At 31.9% G+C, this 21,314-nt stretch overlaps 2 protein-coding genes and 2 long non-coding RNA genes across 6 annotated transcripts in view; 3 read left to right on the top strand and 1 right to left on the bottom strand.

Annotated features, from left to right (window-relative positions):
• Window positions 1–3,004: 3,004 nt before the first annotated feature.
• Window positions 3,005–4,423, bottom strand: LOC123305868 (calcium and integrin-binding family member 3). The gene is made up of 4 exons (XM_044887703.1): window positions 4,351–4,423; window positions 4,245–4,279; window positions 3,547–3,812; window positions 3,005–3,349 (listed from the first exon to the last, which is right to left on the bottom strand). The coding sequence occupies exons 1-4, from the start codon at window positions 4,399–4,401 to the stop codon at window positions 3,132–3,134; spliced, it is 570 nt and encodes a 189-aa protein (XP_044743638.1). The 5' UTR covers window positions 4,402–4,423; the 3' UTR covers window positions 3,005–3,131.
• A 3,373-nt stretch (window positions 4,424–7,796) lies between these two features.
• Window positions 7,797–13,655, top strand: LOC123305808. 3 transcript variants are annotated; one of them, XR_006536861.1, is made up of 7 exons: window positions 7,797–8,200; window positions 8,262–8,414; window positions 8,477–8,582; window positions 8,666–8,785; window positions 8,860–9,072; window positions 12,062–12,091; window positions 13,513–13,655. It is a non-coding gene; the product is annotated as an uncharacterized LOC123305808 (long non-coding RNA). The 3 variants fall into 3 exon arrangements; XR_006536862.1 differs by lacking the exon at window positions 12,062–12,091; XR_006536860.1 differs by lacking the exon at window positions 13,513–13,655 and having other exon boundaries at window positions 12,062–13,457.
• Window positions 13,656–14,096: 441 nt separating this feature from the next.
• Window positions 14,097–15,202, top strand: LOC123305809. The gene is made up of 5 exons (XR_006536863.1): window positions 14,097–14,513; window positions 14,575–14,727; window positions 14,790–14,895; window positions 14,979–15,098; window positions 15,173–15,202. It is a non-coding gene; the product is annotated as an uncharacterized LOC123305809 (long non-coding RNA).
• A 5,751-nt stretch (window positions 15,203–20,953) lies between these two features.
• Window positions 20,954–21,314, top strand: part of LOC123305807 (tyrosine kinase receptor Cad96Ca) — a 192,468-nt gene continuing 192,107 nt past the window's right edge. Inside the window, exon 1 of the mRNA XM_044887638.1 lies at window positions 20,954–21,225. Within this exon, the coding sequence (XP_044743573.1) occupies window positions 21,150–21,225 (76 nt within the window). The 5' untranslated portion in view covers window positions 20,954–21,149. The remainder of the gene's footprint in view (window positions 21,226–21,314) is intronic.

Genomic DNA, 21,314 nt, shown 5'->3' with positions numbered 1-21,314 from the left:
CAGGAAAGATGGGATGGACGCACATCATTAAAGACCATACAAATGCAGATAAAAAATCCGTTCGTAGGATAAACAAGTCGTGGTTAGGGCAACCCTTGAGTTCCACACAAATAACTTCCCACCATATCAAATAGTAATAAAAATTAAAAAGAAATAAAAACTGAACCGAATCGAAACAACTAGACAGAAAATTATAGTTAGAAAATTTTTTTTTGGAATATATTGCCGTTAATACGCTTCGATCGATTCCTCAACAAAGTTGATATTATTTTTTGTTCGCGCGATATCGTTCAGGAAAGAAATGACCACGAACGCACGTTACGCATGTACGTATACACACACATACTTCTTTTCCAAAATTGGTGTTAATGCCTTGTTCTGACTATGAAACGTAAAGATATGTTGAAAATTTCGATTTTGAAAATCGGACTCATTATACAATAACTTTCTATACTGGAAAGATAAAATGTTTATTTTCACACTCCATATCATGTGAGGTATCGTTTGACAAATATATATGTAATCCACTGACAGGATAGTTTTGAAAATGGTTATGTTCGATGAAACATGCCAACGTATTTTAAATTATTAAAATATAAAAAAGTTTAGTGGACTAAGCAAAGAAAATTAGAAGTTTTATTTCTTCAAAATCCATAAAAAATATTATCCTGAATTGAAATTTTCACGATTTTTGGCTACAAAAAATTGTGCAACTCTATGAGTTCTATTCTTCTTATTTGTCTGCAGATCCATAAAAAAGGGCAGAAACGTTGATGAAAGTAAATAGTAATATAGGTCAGTTTTTTATCTATAAGTGAAATAAACCGCAAGTGTGACACGTCAGTAAAATTATTAGTTATTTGGACCCCTTAGGTGAGTATGGAACTACGTTTTGCAAGCCAATAAAAGTTGAGCGTCCTGTGTTATTCGTAGAAAACTGCCAAATTTTCGGACTTTTTTCAGTTTTGGTAGTTCAATTCAAAAACTATGAGCTTTTGACAATAGTTGACTATCATTTTGAAATTATATTAAATTTGAAGCAATTGAAGTCAGCACACTGCTCCGTAGGTCTAAGAGCTAAGGAGGTATGATGCTTGAAAAATATTCATGGCTTACAGAAATGTTAGAGATAGAACAAAAATTTAAATGTAAAAAATGTTTCTGATAAAAAAATAAGCAACTCTTGTTTGAAACAAGATTTCGTAAACATCGCTGCTTCTCGTAAGGTGGAAAATAGAAGACCCTTAGAAGAGTGTGAAATTACGTTTTGCAAGCAAAAAAATCGGAAATCTAAAAAAACGTTGTGCTATCTACGTGATAGGTAAAAAATGAAAAAAGTCCGAAAATTTGGAGAACATATTTTTTTGCTTGCAAAAGGTAGTTTCACACTTGCCTAAGATGTCCAAATATCATAACAAAAAAGCAGCTTTACATCGCGTTTTGTGATTTTTATGTAGAATTTGACTGTCGTAGTATAAATTTTCCGCGCCTAATCTCCAAAGGACAAGTTTATGTTATCTATTTTCCTTAAGAGTGCGTTACTATTATGGAGGTATTAAAAAATAAATTATGAAATGAAATTTACTACATAAAATATCGTATAATGGTGATTAAATATGTGAGCAAAGTTTCATGAGAAACGGTTAACTTGATGAAAAATTTGATTGCAATATAAACAAATAAAAGAATACGAAGATAATAAAATAAAACCGTTAAAAATTTACTATTTAATTTTAATAAAATCAAGAACACATGTTCTGGTGGGTCCTTTTCAATGTGCATAAATTAATAATAAAATCATAGTCCACACCCATCATATTTATTATTCTTAATAATTGATAACCACAATGTCATAATGTCAAATATTTCTTAAAAAATAATTGTAAGCAATGAACGATATTATATAGGATGTTTCAGAATTGCATGGCACTATTCTTGGTGTTCTTAAGGTAGGTATGAGCGCCAAGGTAATTTTAGACATAGGGTTGAAATTATTTGTACCTGATTTTTCAACTTTGATGATGAATTTTGTTATAACTTCATGAATATAGACGATGAAATAAGAATACAATTCGAAATCTGCCTTGGTTTTCAACAATAACGAAAGCTAAATAATTAAACAAAATTTTCAATTTTCAATATTTTGAAAATTACTCCAGATATCGAAAAATTTAATTCTTACTTTTCGTCTTATATTGTCCAGTTATAACATAATTGGCCAATCATTGATCAAATTAAGGTTTTAACTTTAATTTAAATTAAATTTTTAATTGCCACCGACAAGTTTTGGAGAAATCTATGAAAACATATCATATCATCTATCGTTTTCCCATAGGACCAATTTTAAATAAATATGTCTACTTTGGAAGTTATTTATATTTATTTAAATAATCGGGCGACACCTTCTCAAATTTTCACAATTTATTTATACTTAGTCCAACTTCATATTTAAAAAAATCAAGCCTTTTATCCAAAATTGCCCTGGCACTCTTTAAATACAAAATAAAGAAAATAATTCATATGAACATAGAAATTATTTTCGGGCGTATGGTTAAATAAACTAAATTTTTTATGTTGTGTTAGAAAATATACACCTTAAATCGTACCGTGAAATTCTAAAATATTAAAACACCCTGTATATACACACATAAAAGAAAAAATATGACATACCATAATAAATCATCAAATGTGAACATTGTTGAATATTTGTATATTTGACGTCAAAAAAAAGATCATAACATATTACTTAAATATATTTTTATTTTTAATTAGTTTTAATTAATTTATACAATGATAAATGATTTTTAATTTAACAATAAAACTATAAATATTCTGTTTGAAATGCTTTTGGGCAAGTGGTATAACATATAAGTAAAAGCACTTTGCATATAATGAAGCATATTATGCTGAAGATTACACAGATTTTCAGAAAGACAGAATTTCATCTTTTATCGTTTTACTTGTATTACTTTTCGAATCGATGAAAAATATATTATATGGGCATTCTATTTTTTAAGTCAACTTCGAATCGAATTAAAGGTCATAGAGGATATTTTGAATAAATTAAGCGAGTAAATTTTGTGATAAAGAAAGTGGTCTGTTTGTAGACTACATACTAAGTAAATGGAATTTTAAATACGAATGTGAAATGTTGATATGAAATCCGGAGCACGAGTTATAACATGTTCAAACTCCATAAATGAGAGTTTCCCATCTCCATCAACATCACTTTCTTCGAATACCTTTTCAGCAATTTGTTGACGTTCTTCTTGTGTTAATTCCTGTTTTGTGATTAATTTTAATGCTTGTTCTAAATCCGAGGAGCCGATATAATCATCGTTATCAAAATCTGTAAAAACAAGTATTTTATTTTTGTTTCTGAGCAGCAATGTGAGAGGTTACACTATCGATATCAGTGACATTCTTACAAAAAGTAAGGAGATGCAAAAAATCTCATGGCATGCTACAATTGCAAACATTTTAGGCAATATATTCATTTCAACGTAAATAAAGTTGCATAAATAGAAATAATATTAAAATATTTACCGTATATTTTAAAAGCATAAAACACTTTAACATCACGTGGCGCATTCTCACTGAATGCTGACAGTAAATCAAGAAAATCTTCAAATGTTAAATTACCACTACCATTTCGTGAAAATACTTCACAAATACGTTTACGAAACGGGTTTTCATGTAACTCAGGTAGTTTTTCCATACTTTCTAAAGGTACACGAATTGTATATGGTTCCTTATCAGTCATTTGTTTTGGTACAACTTCTGGATTTACATCACGGTAACGTTTAAACGCCCTTAAAATAAATTATTGTTAAAATAAAATTAGGAGTCATCTGAATTGAGCATTTAATTCGTAAATTTCACAATTATACTGATGCTAATGATTTTGTTAATATAGAGTATTTTCGTTTTACTTTAACAAAGCGCTACAAAGTACAGGTTCTATCATACCATATCCGCCATTGTTAAGTGAAATTATAAAGTAAAAATATAGTGGAATTATAAAAAACAAGTTTAAATGCCCGCTTGAGACTTATTAAAAGCGGAAAATAATATAGAACTAAACTAAGCCGTAACAAACCTAAACCTTAGCAAATTAATGTTTTGTAAATAGTAGTTGTTAATGACCTCGCTGTTAAAAAGCGACTTTAAATAAATAAATAAATACTAAACCATGCTTGATTTACGATCTTAGTGCTCAATTTACATCCACCTGATAAATTTACCTTAAAATATCCTTCCTTGTGAAATACGTGCAATCCTATGAAATTTTTTTTTTTTTAACAATGAATTTTTTTATTTTGTAATAAATTAATAATATTAAAAAAATACCTGGTATTTTTCGAGTTGCTCTTCCGTAAAAGTTACTAATTTATTACCCATGATATAAAATTCGATGCACTCTTTTATTTCAATTACGTGATAATGAAATGGGAATAGTTTGATCACAACATGTAAACTACAGGAGTTCTATTTAATTAACACAGAGGTGGTAATATGCTTTTTGAATACATTATTTCTTGCTTTTGTAATTCTTTTCATGTGAAATGTTCTACATTAGATCATAAATTTTTAACCGGTAAACAAGTCGATATCCGATTTTGGGGAATATACGAACTAGTAAATACTTTAAACGTTGTATTTCTTCTGCTTGTTAAGAAGAAAGTTTAGAGGCGAAGTGTAGGTGAGAGTGGTATCTGAAAATTCCTTTTTAAAATAATGTTGCCAGCGATGAGATTCAACGGTATAATAGAGCAGGCGCTAGATAGAGTTGATTGTGTAACAAATAGTTGACCGCATTTTGTTAATTGATTCTTGTTCAGAACTTATTCCGCATGTTGCCAAAAACCTAATTGGTCCAATATTTGTACACCCCTTCGCAGAAGCAGTCATGCCAATTTTTCGAACCAAATAGAGCTTCCCGAGAAATTAATGCAAAAAAATATTTTTTTGCTTCTCAAAATCTTAAAACCATCTGTGAACACCTTTTATTAAGTTCCGAAGAGTAATTACATTTTTTTTAAATTCTAAATATTCCTTTATTTTTAATTGTTTAAATTTGTTTAATTGTTAAAAGTTAAAAAATTGATGCTTTTGTAACAGATGTTCAAAGATGATTTTAAGATTTTGAAAAGGTCGAAAATTTCCACCTTTCTGGATTTTTTCCAAACATTAAACTGTTAATAACTCAAAAACAAGGAGATTTAGAAAAAATTACAAGTAGCCCCTTTGACGTAAAGTTACTCAAAAAAGCTCGGGTAGCTTAATTTGGTTCGAAAAATTGATATTCGACTACTTCTGTGAAGGAGGGGGGGTATGTACAAAAATTGGATCAATATGGTTTCTTGTAACATCCAGAATATTAATCTATAAGCTTTTTTGAACAAGAATCAACTGACTAAATGCGATCCTTTATCTTTGCATACTCAACTCTATCTAGAGCCTGCTCTAAAAAATAAATTTACTTATTTGAATTATATTTTGACCATAAAAACGGTTAGCTTAAAATTAAGTAAGTCCGAGATTTGCTTTTGTAAAACAGCATTACTTTTTTCTGTTAAACTAAAACTACATTGTTTGGTTTTGTTTAATTTTAAAAATGGCATTTGTCGCTCTGCTAGCAACGTCAAAACTATCTGGGAAATTATACACTTAAAAAAAGATATTAAAAAATTGTCTTAAAATGATTAAAAAATCAGTAATTTTCACCTGTAGAGTGGGAATGCGCACTATAAACAGTAGACGTCACCGCTCTCAGATATTTAATCTTTACACGGTAATAATTGACTGGCGTTTACTATAATGCTGGAATGGTATAGAGATAGATAGTATCTTTGTTAGCATAACTAATATTACAATATTGAATAGGGCTATCTCCCAGAAGTATTGTGGATATCGCCAACCAGTAGGAGCCTGACGCCCATATTGACTCGCCCTCCGTTACTATTGCTAATGTTAAAATCTGCTGGCAGTAAAATCTACAGGCAGTAAAATCTCCCATCCTTAAAGCATTTCTTCTTTACATTATACACGAAAAAATTAAACCTAAAGCTTAATAACTCCGAGAAACTGGTGAAAACGAGACAAAGTATTAAACGCAACCTCACAAAAAATATGACCGTTAAAATTTATTTAATGTAAGTTCTTTTTAACTTTTATCTCGGACCATATATCTGGGATATGGTCCATCTAATATACACGTATCTGTATATTCGAAGGATTCCTCTGGCCAATTTAAGATAGCGTATGACGTCGTGAGAGTACACTAATATATCGCAAGGCAACGATATCCTCATCCTTATTAAAGAATTTTCAAATGTTTATTTGTTTCTAAAAATTTTCTTTCATGAAATATATTCCAGGAAAATAAAATTATTAGTTTTGTTGAAGATAATATTTCGCGATTTTCATAAAAGCCAAGCCTGTTTTATAAAACAAGGAGTGTCTTCAATCTATAAAAGTCTTCTTCGATATTAAAAGCATTTTATAAATATAATAAAAACGTAATAGATACACCTACATTCGATACATAAATACAAAGCTTTCAAAGAGCTTTTCAATTTTATTACATTATACAATGATTCTATAATAAAAAGTCAATTTTGTTCCATCTGCTATGAAATAAACTAACTACATTTTATACTACCCATGATCTAATCTTATTATAACTATATACAAATTTACAGTTCTGATGGAATGCAACGTTTGTGTAGTACGATATAACTTAGTAGATGTCACTCCTACACTGTTTTCAATAGTACCATTGATTTTTCTTCAAGGCAGTTTAAATGTTTTCCGACTATTACCGGAATGATAAAATACTAAAAATTAGATTTGTTAGGAACATTTATACATGAGCCATTTATACATGGACCATTTATACATGAGCCATTTATTTATACATGAACCATTTATACAGCGTAATATCCAGGGAACGATTTAGCTATTTGGCCGCTCCGGGCAAAAATAATATTTGACGCACTTTACATAAAATATACAAACTGTCTTTAAGAAAACATATGCTTGAATAAATTAATTTAATCGTGGAAAATTCGAAAAATATAATTTTCAAAGTGGCACATCTAATACCGGCATCGAATTCGATCTAAGTTTTGAGGTTCAATTAAAACCTCACACTGATTCATAACTGACAAACATCAGACGAACGCTATAAATTAGACATATTGTTCTTTATAAATACGCAAAAAATTTGGTTTGAAACTTTTTTTGTAAATCGAATTATATGACAGTAATTGATTGCAAAAATCTAGCTTTTTGGGCGCTTTTTAATTCAATTTGAGCTAAACTGGCTTTTATAGAAAAACGCACCACTTTTATTGGATTAATTGTAAAATTTTTTCCGAAGAGTGCATAGATTTCGCAAGAACAATTATACAAAATAACAATTTTGATACGAAAAAACAATTTAGGGAAAAACTTTTCAATTTGCTTTTGTTTAAACTGTACGGTTTGCGGAAAAAAGTTTCGAACAAAAAATATTACTTTTTTAATCAATAACAACTTTCTAATTTAAAGTGTTCAAATATCGATTGCCATTTATGGAGTAGAATGAGCTTGAAAACCTAGGTCACGTTTAATGTCGTGCGTGAGATGTGTGCCTATATATCCACCATTTTTTGCTTTAAGCATTTTTATCGATAAAAGTTATTTTTCGAGTTTCAAGCATATGTCAGCCTAAAATTTGAAGACTTTCGTACAATTTATCTTTCTCAAAACTTTTCCATCCAACAATATGCTATGTAGTTGCCCTGGTTCCCAATTATTGGTGAACTGGTGTTCGAGTTTTGGGGTCCGTCACGTGTGAGGGTGTTAAATGTGGAAATTTGTATGGGACACCCAATCTCCCAGAGGTCCTTTGAGGCTGGTTGACTAGCAAGCTTTGCTGTTGATAAACCTGGGTTCATGCAGGCTGAACGAGTTAGACACGAGTCCAAACGACGTCGATTAAATGTTCAAATTTGGGTACGGTACTATCCGTTTAATTCACATATGGTTCAATTTATCTGAGTCTGACTTTACTTATTGACAGTTGTTAGTTAAATTTTAGAAACTCAAATGTCAAATACATATGTGTACGATGAACATGGAATTTATCGTTTGTATAATTCGACGTCGATTTGGATGAATGTCCAATCCGTTCCTGTGTTGGCGAAACTTTTAGGTGCGTTCGTATTAGTGGAGTAATTACAATTAAATTTTCACTATATTGGATAAAATTGTAGGTTATGTTTACCTGTAAAACGTTGAGTGTTCAATCTGTTGGAGTTAACACATGCCGAAAACCATCATACAATTGGAGTTTTAATTTAATATTCTCCAATTCCTGGATGACAAACTCCTAATTGAAGCCCACGTGTTGGACGTATCTTCCACAGGTAATTTCGTATTTTTGAATAATAAAAGACGAATTTGTTTAATGATAATTTATTTGTTCTAGGTTTTTATCCAGAAGTACAAAATCGAAATACAATTAATTGAAAACAATTTAAAATGCTACTCGATTGAAACAATTTGAATAATTCTACTCGATTGAAACAGTTTTAGTAATAATTTTATATGTGTCTTCACTACGAAGTTCAGATAATAATTAATTAAAAAAGGTGAGATCGTTGTTTTTTTGTTTTAGGATGTAGGTGGGATTTTGGAGGCAAAATTGTCACCAACCAGTTGAAAAAAAACATAACTATTATGTTTGTATGAAATTATGTTATGCAGTGACTATGATGAAATTTCCCTATAAATAAGGGTGAATATACTAATTATTTTTAGGGTATATTATATTATATTATATTATTATGATATATTATATTATTATTTTAGGGTACTTTTAGCAGATTCACTACATAACATGTACCCCCCTCTCATCTTTCAGGCAGTAATCTTACTGTGTAGTGATGAGGATCCGTCACAGAGGAATAATTATCATCTTCAGGTGGGGTGAAAAGATATGCTCTTAAAGTTAGGGTACCCGAAGCTAATATTGGAAGAATCTTGGTGATTGTATGGAAGAGAAAAAAAAAATCACCGGTTAAGGTTTGTCACGTCTATAGTACTTCTTTAGATACATGGCATGGCACTTCAAGCATTTTCCGGTCGTAATATTTTTTAATATTACGGTGTTTTTAGTTTTAAAATTCACAATTGTGTATGGGCCAAGATATTTGGCGAGGAATTTTTTGCTTGAAGTACCATGTACAGAAATTTGTTTTTTCTTCAACATCACCAGGTCGTTCACATTGAATCCGTGGGGTTTCTTGCCTCGATTAAAATAATCTTTCCTCTTTTTCAATGACTTTTTGAGGAAAAGTTCGATTGTTTGTTTTGGTAATCTTTTGTTTATTGATAAAATTCTATGAATTTCCCAAAGATGATCAAGAGGGAAGGTTAGATTTCGACCAAAAAAAATTGAAGCTGGGGTGGAATTGGCTACAGGTGAAAATGAATTGTTATAAGCGAATGTGGCGAATCCGACGAATTCGTCCCATGTGATGTGACCTGTGGATGCTGATTGTAGAAGTGTGCTAATGTTCGCAATGAGGATTTTGTTCATTGCTTCTGATTTATTACCTGAAGGTGCGTATGGTGACAGGTACCTAGCTCTGATCCCCCACTTGTAACAAAATTCCTTGTAAGAGGTGGATTTGAAATAACTTGCGTTATCCGAAATAACTATGTATGGTACCGAGAACGTTAAGAAGGATCTTTCTAAAGCGGTACAAATCGAACTTGAGTTGCAAGTTTTTAAAGGAAATGTTTGTAGAAACCGGCTGTAACTATCTACAGCTACCAGCAGGTATCTATTTCTGTTTTTAGTGATGGGAAGAGGGCCAAGAATGTCAATATGAAGGGCTTCATAGACGTAGTTCGGGTTTTTTGCTTCCATGTTAGGTTTTGGTTTAGGTGGAATTTTATGTCGAAGACAAACGTCACAAGATTTGACGTAATTAGCTACGTCTTTATATAGATTCTTCCAATAAAAGCGTCTGGAGATATTTGAATACGCCTTTACGACACCTTGGTGGGATGCTAGGAGGCCATCGTGGAAATAGTGTAGTATGGCTTGACGTAGAGCCTCGGGAACGTAGATACGTCGTTTTTTATATCTCCCTGTTTTCTTACACAGAATGCCATGGTAGAGTGTAAAATTATTGACATCATCCACTCCGTTACGCAATCGGAGTATGATGGTTTTGCACTCAGGGTCATTTGACTGTGCTACTCGAATATTAGGGAAGATAGGAGGATACTGTTGCAAAAGTAAGAGCTTGTCCTCCGGGGTTACGTCGTCGTAAAGATGTGTAGTGATAGGATGGTTGGGTTGTTCTATGGGGTCAACTTCTGAGTATAGCCTAGAAAGAGCGTCGGCTAAATTGTTTATAGTGCCATTTATATGTTCAACCTCGAATTCGAAATTTGATAGAGTGAGTTGCCAACGTGCGAGTTTACCAGTGTTTTTACAGTTTTTGAATAGATAAGTTAGTGCATTATTATCGGTCTGGATGGTGAATTTTCCGTTGTGTAAATAATCTTGAAATTTGTTAATCGTAGAAATTAAACTCAGTGCTTCCTTCTCGTAAATATGAGTTTTACATTCAGCTGGTGAAAGTTTCCTGGAAGTATATGCAATTGGGTGTAGTACGTCATTGACGCGTTGTAACAGTACGCCCGCTATACAATGGTCACTTGCGTCGCATCTGATGATAAATGGCTTGGTGAAATCAGGAAATTTTAGTATGGGAGCCGATGTAAGTTTTGTTTTTAGTTTGTTGAAAGCGTCCAGATGTATTTGTTTGAATTCGTATTTTACGTTTTTCTGACGAAGTTTATTTAACGGATGACAGATTTCGGAATAATTATCTATGAATTTCATATAATAACCAAAAATTCCAAGTACCATACGAAGTTGTTTTAGATTTTTAGGTGGTGGTAAGTCGTTAATCGCTTGTACTTTGGAGGTGTCGATGGATAGACCGTTTTCATCAATGATTAAACCTAGGTATTTTAATCTGGTCATGAAGAATCGACATTTCTCAGGTTTTGCTGTTAAACCATTTTCTTTTAATCTTCTTAGGACTTCGGATAGATGTTTGAAATGTTCTTCAATGGAGTTCGAATATATAAGGAGGTCGTCGGCGTAAGGAACGCAATATTTATATTTTAGATCTCCAAATATGTCGAGCATAACTCTATTCAAAGCTTGGCTGCTATTGGCGAGACCTTGCGGAGCTTTCAAATACCTGTATTGGCCATTGGGTGTGACGAAAGCTGTTATGTTTCTAGAATTTTTATCGAGTTTTACCTGGTGGAAGCTATTGACGAGATCGATCGATGAAAATATCTTTGCTCCATGGAGGGAGTTAAAACAGTCTTGAATTTGACTACTAGGATATGGATCGAAGAGTATTTTTTTATTTACCTCTCGATAATCGTGGACAATGCGGTAAGATCCATCTCGCTTTTTGACAAGAAATGTAGGACTTGCCCATGAACTGGTACATCGCTCAATGATACCCTGGTTTAATAGATCGTCTACAATATTGTTCAGGATGGCTGCTTTTGGAGGTACCAATGTATATGGATGTTTGTAAATCGGTGATCTGTCCTTCAGGAGTATTTTCATTGTGTGATTAGTAGCGGTGCCCGTTTTATTGGTTAAGACGTCACAGTAATTGTTTTTTAAATTTTCCAAATGTTGGGTATCAGATGGCCGTAGCTTTGCTGAATTCTCAAGAAGTAAGTTGAATTGTTCGTTTTGTTCGAAAATGATAGGTGTAGTTAAGTTTAAGTTTTCGATTATAAGGCATTTTCGTTGGAAATTTAAATTGGCTTTCACACTATGAAGGAAATCGTTGCCAAGTATAAGTTGACAGGGAAGATTTTTGACGATGAGAAAGGTTGCTTTCCAGGTGTACTTCTGAATTTTGATAATTAAGGTAATTGATTTGTCTATGGTGATGTTGGTATTATTTGCGATGGCAATTTTTTTGAATATTTTATTAATCTTATGTTTTTTATGTTTCAGAAGTAAAGCCAAATCGGAACGAATAATGTTGTAAGTTGAACCAGTGTCAATCATTGACCGATATTTATGCTCTAAGATATCCAATTCGATAAACGGTATAGCGTTTTGGTATTTGAATTCGCACTTGTGGGAAAGGGAAGCAAATAATTTCCGCTGTTGAGGTGAATTATCGGAATTGCTTCGAGATTCCTTCAATTGTCAACTATGTTTTGGATTTTCTCGCGAGATCGCATTCTTTAGTCGATTTGCATTTTCATCAGCGCGTTTGGCAATTTGGTATAATTGTTCGAATGTCGTAGGTTGGGGGAAGATGGTTGCTAACAATGGTAGGTATTCGGAATTTGCACTGTCAAGGATGTGCGTCACGATGCGCGTTTCGTCGTGAAGGTTTAGGACCTTAGCGGTGATCTCCAAATCGTAAGTGAATTGCTTGAGAGATTCATTGGAGTTTTGGTACCTGAAGATTTTTTCTAGTTGAATCCTTGACATTTGGGTGGGGGACAAGAATTTTATCAGAAGTTCACTTTTAATGTGGTCCCAGGTGTTAGTGGGGGTTGCTAGTCTAGATAGCCATAGTTGTAATTCACCCTCCGTTTGTGTAACTAATCCTTTAATGAGTTTAGGTAGTGGCATAATGTTCAAATTAACAATATTCTCCACTTTTATTAGGAAATCTATGAAGATGGATGGGTTATCGCCGTCTGCTCTTGGTAGATTTTGGCACAATTGGGTCATATCTGGTTTGAAGTTGGGACCCGATAGGTTCTTAATTTGTTTTTGAGTATCCAATAGAAGTTGATTATGGATGGCCAATAATTGTGTTAGACTGTCCCTGTGAGCGGTCCTTTGGTTGGGAGCCACGAGATTCGGCACGTTGTTATTTGAAATGCTTTGTTGATTATTGAAATTGGGAAGGTTAAAGTTATTAAAATTTTGAGCATTCGAGTCATGATTAATATTTAAATTTGGGTTAGTTAAATTATGACCAGAAATGTTAAAATTATTATTTTGTGGCGGCTGTGTAGTACCAGCGTTATAAAAACTTGTGTTATAAGCAGGTGGGTTGAATAAGTTTTGCGCCTGGTTGTCAATAATTGGTGCCGAAGGTCGTGGTCCAAGTGTGAGACCTGAAGATGGGGGAGGGGTTGGATTGAAACTAAGAGCTCGTGTTCTGATTGGTGACAATCTACCGTCCGGGTGTATATTGTAAAGGATTTGGTTAAAGGGTACCTGGTGTCTTACAGTTGATGGTGTTGTAGGTAGACGTGGAGATGAAGCTACTGCTGCTGCTCCATATCCGCTGGCATTATGTAGGAACGATGGTGGCACGGTGCGGGGAATGGCGCCGTTGTTGTTGTTAGATTGCATCTTCAATTGTTGTTAAATACTGATTTGAGTTGTATAGCTATCGTTTTATTGTCTATACTAATGGTGTTTGTTTTCGATTTCAGATGAATAGCAGTTGGTATCTTGATAATGAATTTGAAATGCAATTTGTCCTGTAAAACGAAGAAAACCAGCAGAAATACGAGTAGAATAAGTTTGTATGTGTACAGGATAAAGTGAATAAATAAAAAGATGAGTTTGAGAAGAAGTGATGGCTAGTTTTTTTTTTGACACCTAGAAACTGTTTGTTTCGTGAATAGTGAATGTTATACTTTTCACTATTCAATTGAACCTATTTTGAGACGAATTGACGTTCTATTGTGATTTGTTAGAAATTTTATATAGAGAAAAAAAATTTTAAATGAATACAGTAGCGTTAATTGTTGTGGAACAATAGTACTCAAAAATTATATAATATCCTAGTTAAAGGGTACGTTTTGCAATTGTTTATGGTTGCAAATCAAATTCCAATAGGAAGTTTAAAGTTGTAGAATTAATAATAAAAAAAATTTGATGATTTTGAGTTAAGGATGATAATCGTTAAAAAAAAATTTTTTTTTTTTTTTCTAAATGAGTGTACTATCAAAAAAAATTTTATCAAGTTTTAATTTACAATAGAACTACGCTCTGCTACTATTTGCTATGTAGTTGCCCTGGTTCCCAATTATTGGTGAACTGGTGTTCGAGTTTTGGGGTCCGTCACGTGTGAGGGTGTTAAATGTGGAAATTTGTATGGGACACCCAATCTCCCAGAGGTCCTTTGAGGCTGGTTGACTAGCAAGCTTTGCTGTTGATAAACCTGGGTTCATGCAGGCTGAACGAGTTAGACACGAGTCCAAACGACGTCGATTAAATGTTCAAATTTGGGTACGGTACTATCCGTTTAATTCACATATGGTTCAATTTATCTGAGTCTGACTTTACTTATTGACAGTTGTTAGTTAAATTTTAGAAACTCAAATGTCAAATACATATGTGTACGATGAACATGGAATTTATCGTTTGTATAATTCGACGTCGATTTGGATGAATGTCCAATCCGTTCCTGTGTTGGCGAAACTTTTAGGTGCGTTCGTATTAGTGGAGTAATTACAATTAAATTTTCACTATATTGGATAAAATTGTAGGTTATGTTTACCTGTAAAACGTTGAGTGTTCAATCTGTTGGAGTTAACACATGCCGAAAACCATCATACAATTGGAGTTTTAATTTAATATTCTCCAATTCCTGGATGACAAACTCCTAATTGAAGCCCACGTGTTGGACGTATCTTCCACAGGTAATTTCGTATTTTTGAATAATAAAAGACGAATTTGTTTAATGATAATTTATTTGTTCTAGGTTTTTATCCAGAAGTACAAAATCGAAATACAATTAATTGAAAACAATTTAAAATGCTACTCGATTGAAACAATTTGAATAATTCTACTCGATTGAAACAGTTTTAGTAATAATTTTATATGTGTCTTCACTACGAAGTTCAGATAATAATTAATTAAAAAAGGTGAGATCGTTGTTTTTTTGTTTTAGGATGTAGGTGGGATTTTGGAGGCAAAATTGTCACCAACCAGTTGAAAAAAAACATAACTATTATGTTTGTATGAAATTATGTTATGCAGTGACTATGATGAAATTTCCCTATAAATAAGGGTGAATATACTAATTATTTTTAGGGTATATTATATTATATTATATTATTATGATATATTATATTATTATTTTAGGGTACTTTTAGCAGATTCACTACATAACAAATACTAGGTAAGATCTGTTATCCTAATATTCCACATACACGCATATTTTTCTGCATTCATTCGCACATGTATTTTTTACGAGATGTTAATTTCTTCAATATCACATATTATAGGTAGGTACTTAATTTATTTCGATTTTCAGGCAAAAGGTGATAAATTTCTTTCAGAAAATTAATAAATGAATAATCGGTTGGAAATTCCAAAAAATACCTAGTATTAAAAAGTTCGTATTACTCAATAAAGATTAAAAATAAATGGCAATTGATTTCTTCATAAGACGGATTTTTTATTGATTTCACTACTTATTGAAGATTTACATCAAGTTTTAATTTGATAATTTTTGCTGTGGTTTCATTCCTCTACAATAAGTTATAATTATTAGAGTCTGTTACAACGTCTACAAAATTAAATATTAAAAACCGAAACCAACTGGTTCAGTTAATGGAGACAATTAAATATGAATGAATATTAATCAGCGCTTGCTTTTAATCGAGAGTACATCTAGATTTCGACAAAAATTTCTAAGGACAAAATCACGAGAAAAAACAAAACTATATATGCCTTTCGAAATTCTAAGACGAAAAGGCTTTTGAAGTTTTTCAATCGGGCTCAACAATATCGAAGAAGGTCGCATTTTTTATTCGAAAAATTTCTCGACTAATATAGGGAAAAGTTAAATTTGTATAATAAGCAAAATTGTTTAAATAAAGTTTACTATAAGATGTCACCATGTTATTTTTCGGTAATACTCATGGAGAAATTTGCGTTCAAGTGCTAGATTCTAAACTCTGCCATACGTAGACTGTTCATGCAAGTACCAAGTCTGGGTAAAGGCAGCCGCAAATTTAATTGACACATAAATTCTAACCAAAAATCAATGCACGCAGAAACACAAATGCTGACATTATAACGAGCGAAGAAGTATTGAAGAGATGAGCACAACATTTCAAAGAATTACTGAATGAAGTCCAAAGGAATGCACTAATCGAACGAACGAAGAACAGGTAATGAGATGATAATACAAATATACCAACACGGTGAAATACGGAAGTGAATAATGAAGATGAAAAACAACAGAGCACCTGGTGATAACAACATAACTGTCGAATAACTGAAATATGAAGGAGATACAGTTGAAACAAAAATGTTGGAAATCATAAGCACTATCTGGGAAAAAGAGAAAATGCCAGAAAACTGGACAACTGAAGTGTTGTGCCCAATACTCATGAAGGGTGATAAGACTAATTGCAACAACCATAGATGTATATCGTGCTGCTAAACACTGTATATAAAGTACTGATATTAAATGAGCGAGTAAAGGAAATATCTGAAACGAAAATTTCTAGAATATCAATGTGCGTTTATACAAAGTAAAGACACACCTGACCAAATATTTGTAATACGCCACATAATGGAAAAATGCAACGAACATGACATAGATCTCCACATCCTATTTGTCGACTTCAAGCAGGTATTTGACAATGTGCGAAGATAAAAACTTGAAGAAGCACTGAAAGACCTAGGCATGCCGAGAAAACTGAGAAACCTTCAGTTCAGTCAAGATGCCAAAGAAAAGCTCAAGTAAAGTCTACAGCCAGATGAGCGTCATTCATCATCAATAAAGGAATCCGTCAAGAAAATGGGCTTTCCGCAACACTCTTGACTGCCCTTCTCCACTACCACACCAAGTATCTTGACCAAAGATGAGATGGATTGAAAATGTCTGCACTGATCTCCAAACTATAAAAATAACCGGTTGGTGCTCCTACCCACAGGACAGAATCGTTTGGAGGTCAGTTGTCGAGGAGGCCAAAGCCCACCCCGGGCGGTAGTGCCGCTTGATTAGATTAGGTAGATTCTAAAGTTTGAATTTTTTTCGTACAATTCTGAACGTAAATTTGTTCGTCAATATTAAACTTAGCGTTAAAATAGTCTTAGAGATCAAGTGAATATACTTACTATCCGTTTATAAAATTAAAATGAAGTGTAACATTAATGTGATCCAACCGGACTTAGTATCAAGATGTTAATTAGAATTCAACTTGGTTGGTGATTTCAAGGTGAATTACATATAACAAATAAATAAATGTATATCTTTTATATTAGTAATTAAAGTACAAAAAATAATAATATAACTGTACATCAGGGCTTCTTAAACATTTTTTTTTTGTATTAAAATCGAAATAATTTTGTTTGATATCTGATTGTAATTATCATGTCATTTGTATATCTTTTACACACGAAACAAATTTTTTGAATCAATGTCCATATTTTTATCTACGTAATATTTGCCGAATTAAAAAAAAAATTATTCGAAACAATATAAAATCACCAGCTTAATTTGTAAGAAGGGCTCAAACACGAGTGTCTTAATTAAGGGCGCATCTGAAATCTACTCATTTTTCGTTTTCTACCGACTTTTTATAGCTTAAATACAGCACGCTCATGTCTAATTTGTATACCCTATATAAATCGAGAAGTACTAATGTGAGTCCCATGTTTGTAATGCTTAGAAATAATGATATAACGAACAAAATTTCTGTACAGGTGCTCATAGAATCTCTGAATTAATCTATTTACGCCCACCCGCCCGTCTGGCTGTCCATCCGCCTCTCCGTGATCACGATAACTCAAATACTCATAAATGAGCAGAATATTTCAATTGCGTTTTGAAAAAATATGCTCGTTTTGCTCGCGGGAAGGGAGGGGGTTCCCCTTGGCTCCCATGGTGGCCTAAGAGGATGTATGGATATCTTTCTAGCATGTATAGAACATAAAACCGTTATTTTAGGGTAGTTTTCCCCATTTTTGGGTGGGTTCCATGAAAAAGTTGGAGCTTTCACGTCAAGCAAGTGTCTTAGAATTTTTACCGGTAAGTTCATTAAAATTTCCGAGTACTTATAAATTTTTGCAAATTATTAGAAATTATTAGAATTATTAGAATGATTTAAATAACAAAAATATTTTCCAAGAACACCTTAGGATTATTTAAACAATTGATTTTGTTTCAGTTCTATTATTATTGCTTGATTTTAGTTAAATTTGTCTCTCGGTCAATATTTTGACGACTGCTGGCCTTTAAAAGTCATATACATACAGCATATAGAATAAATGTATACCGTGTCATGAAATAGACAAACACAGCTAAACGTTTGTATGTAGTTGTTTCATATAAGAATACTTAAGCCGTTGTCTGGTCTTTTGGTGGGAGATGACTTAAGACTATTGATGATTGGTTCAAATATCAACAAACTACTTTCTTTTCTTGTGTACTACGGTGTCTTAAATAAGGTAATAAGAAAGTCAGTGTTGTACACAAAAAAACATAAATTTTAATATACTATTGATTTTTTATAAATACTATCCTTAAGTAAGTTCGAAATTGTGGTGATTCAGTCTAAAATATATGTTTTACAATAATATTGCAGTAAAAATGAACTGTGACACGAAATTTTTATAATAGACGAAGGACTTTCAAATACGTTTCTAGGAACTTTTTAGTTTTGCTTTAATTTGAAATCTCATAGTTATTTCTTCTAAGATAAGGATTATTTTTTATGTTTGAATTTTTTTTTCTATCTGATATATTTTATCTTTATTGAAATTACACAATCCTTATTTTACCATTCATTTTCCAGAAAGGAAATTAGTTCATTTCATGACAATGCACTTCGCTTATAGTGGTATATATTTCCTGAAACAAAAACAGTTTTCTATAAAACTCACCTTTATTGTATATTGTTTGTATTTTTGCATATGATAAACTTTGACCTTTAGTAGAAATTACTTTTGTGGCCTTTCGTAGAAATTACTGTGCAGTATAGTCCTACTGTGGTACCTAATATTAAAACTATGATTTAAATTGTCTATATTTCAAAGGTTATAACAGAAAAGTTTGGTAATACAGAAAAATCAGATTTTAATCGAATCGTGAGTTTCGAATTTATAGAAGTCGACCTCTTTCGCCAGTTGCACATGATTATACAGAGTCATTAATAAAAATGACATTCAAACAAATTTTACAAAAGGGTATTCCACTATTTTTGAAAAAGTACTTCAAAATGTTGATTTTGCTAATAAAAAGAGACCAAAAATTTATTTCGAAAAATACATACGCTTTCTTGCCAAAAACTTAAATTAAATTTTAAACCGTTTTTGAAACTGTCAAAAACGCGGGCATCCAATTTGATGACGTAATATGGGTATCACTATACGAAATAACACAAATAATTTTGACAGATATATTCATAGACATCTGATTATAATATGAATATAAATACTTATCTATGTATATATTATACCCAACTGTCTACACTGAACTAACTCATACCGCTATGGCATCACAGCAGGGCTTCTTACCGCGTTTTAGGTCACGTGATATACAGTTTAAAAAATATGATTATTTATTTTTTTAAAGAAAAAAGTGCTTTTATGACTCGAAATCAGAATATTTAAGTATATTTTTACATAAATTTTAACTTTTTTCAAATTTCATGATTTATTTTTGCCTAACGATAATACCCTATTACACTGTTTTTACATGTACGGCAGATCAAACACCTGAAAATAACCAATTAAGTTAATTGTTGAAATACCCTGCGTATAATACAGTGTTGAATATCAGTTTTTTTATTAGTCTTTTTAAAAATAAATTTAAAAAATGATTTTAAAAAAAGTTTTAAAACTTTTTCAGTTGGCTCTGAATTTTTAAACAACAAAATTTCTATCTCTCGAATATCGAATTTCTGGGTCTCCTAATATTATCTGGTTTGTTTGGTATGGAAATAGAATCAATGAAGTCGTCAATTGGAGCAACCTACAAATTCCCAGCTTTCTAAATTTTACGGTTTGAAGAAAATTGAAACTTAAATTATTCCTTAATTTGCGTCCTCGAGAGAATACAATGATATATTCAAAAAAATGTTTCTAACAAAAGCTATTAATTTTTTTAGAAGGAATGTCTTTCGCCTTTAAACTTTTGTTCGATCTCAAGTTTTACTAAATGAGTCCTACCCTGAATTTATCTAATTGACCTATGTCGAACCATACGACATCAAAGTTCCTTTTTACGATCTGAATAAGTTATAAAAATTTCCTTTCGATATCTCTTTTCGGTTTTTATTTATCTTTGTGACATAAAGGCGGGAAATCGGAAATGGGAAAATTAGTTTTTTATATGAACACCTGTACCAAAATTTTGTTGGCATCAATATTTATAATAAACTTAATATATTCCTTATACATTTATGCTTTGTATAAAATGGTATCGAAACAAGAAAATCGAAAAACTATATAACAATAAACTCGTCATTTATTATCAATCTTCCGAATGGAAAACGAATAGAACGATCGAAATGTCGCTTATTTCTGCGAACACGATCTCACTTATAAACAGTAAACAATGAAATTAAGATTTATACGCCACTGAGTTTTTTTTCTTCAATTATTATTAAAAACTTGAATGTATGTTTAAAGTCAAGTAACTGACTTTGTAAATACATGGAATATAAAATTATTCTTTAGTATAAACCGTGTCGACAAGCCAACTTGCCGCGCACCGTGTGTTCTGTTGTGCTTAGAACGACACAGGTAAAGAAAACAAAATATATGACGTCATAGCGCATTACATACAAATTAATATCAAATTATAACAAATCCGTTTTGAAAAAAAATAATTCGAGTATGACGTAATAATATAAAATTTCAGTTCTGCACAACACAAAATGAAAAATAATAGTTTATTATATTTACAAGAAGTGGTTAAATGGTCTTTAATTTTTTAGTGATATTTGTGTATTGTATATTAGTGATTACAATTAGTGGTGAAAGCACAAACCTCTGTAGTTTTAGTGTTAGTGAGAGGTGAATTTTTTGTGGAAGAAAAAGAATTTGAGTGTAGTTTGAGTTTGAGTGTGAGAACGTTTTGTTAGTTTGTATATCGATTAAAATGGATTACGGTATCGATTATAAAATGTGGATTTACAAGTTTTTCCTCGTATGTTTCTGGTGTTTGACCATTAATGGTAAGTTGATTTAATAACCGCGTTTATTTCATACAATATAACAGCAAATTGACAATGTAAACGAGGCTAAAAAAACAAAGATTCCAAAT

This window comes from Chrysoperla carnea, chromosome 1 (assembly GCF_905475395.1).
Source record: "Chrysoperla carnea chromosome 1, inChrCarn1.1, whole genome shotgun sequence".
NCBI classification, from domain to species: domain Eukaryota; kingdom Metazoa; phylum Arthropoda; class Insecta; order Neuroptera; family Chrysopidae; genus Chrysoperla; species Chrysoperla carnea.
The sequence above is the reverse complement of the archived record's forward strand: the minus strand, read 5'-3'. Positions and strand labels throughout refer to the sequence as shown.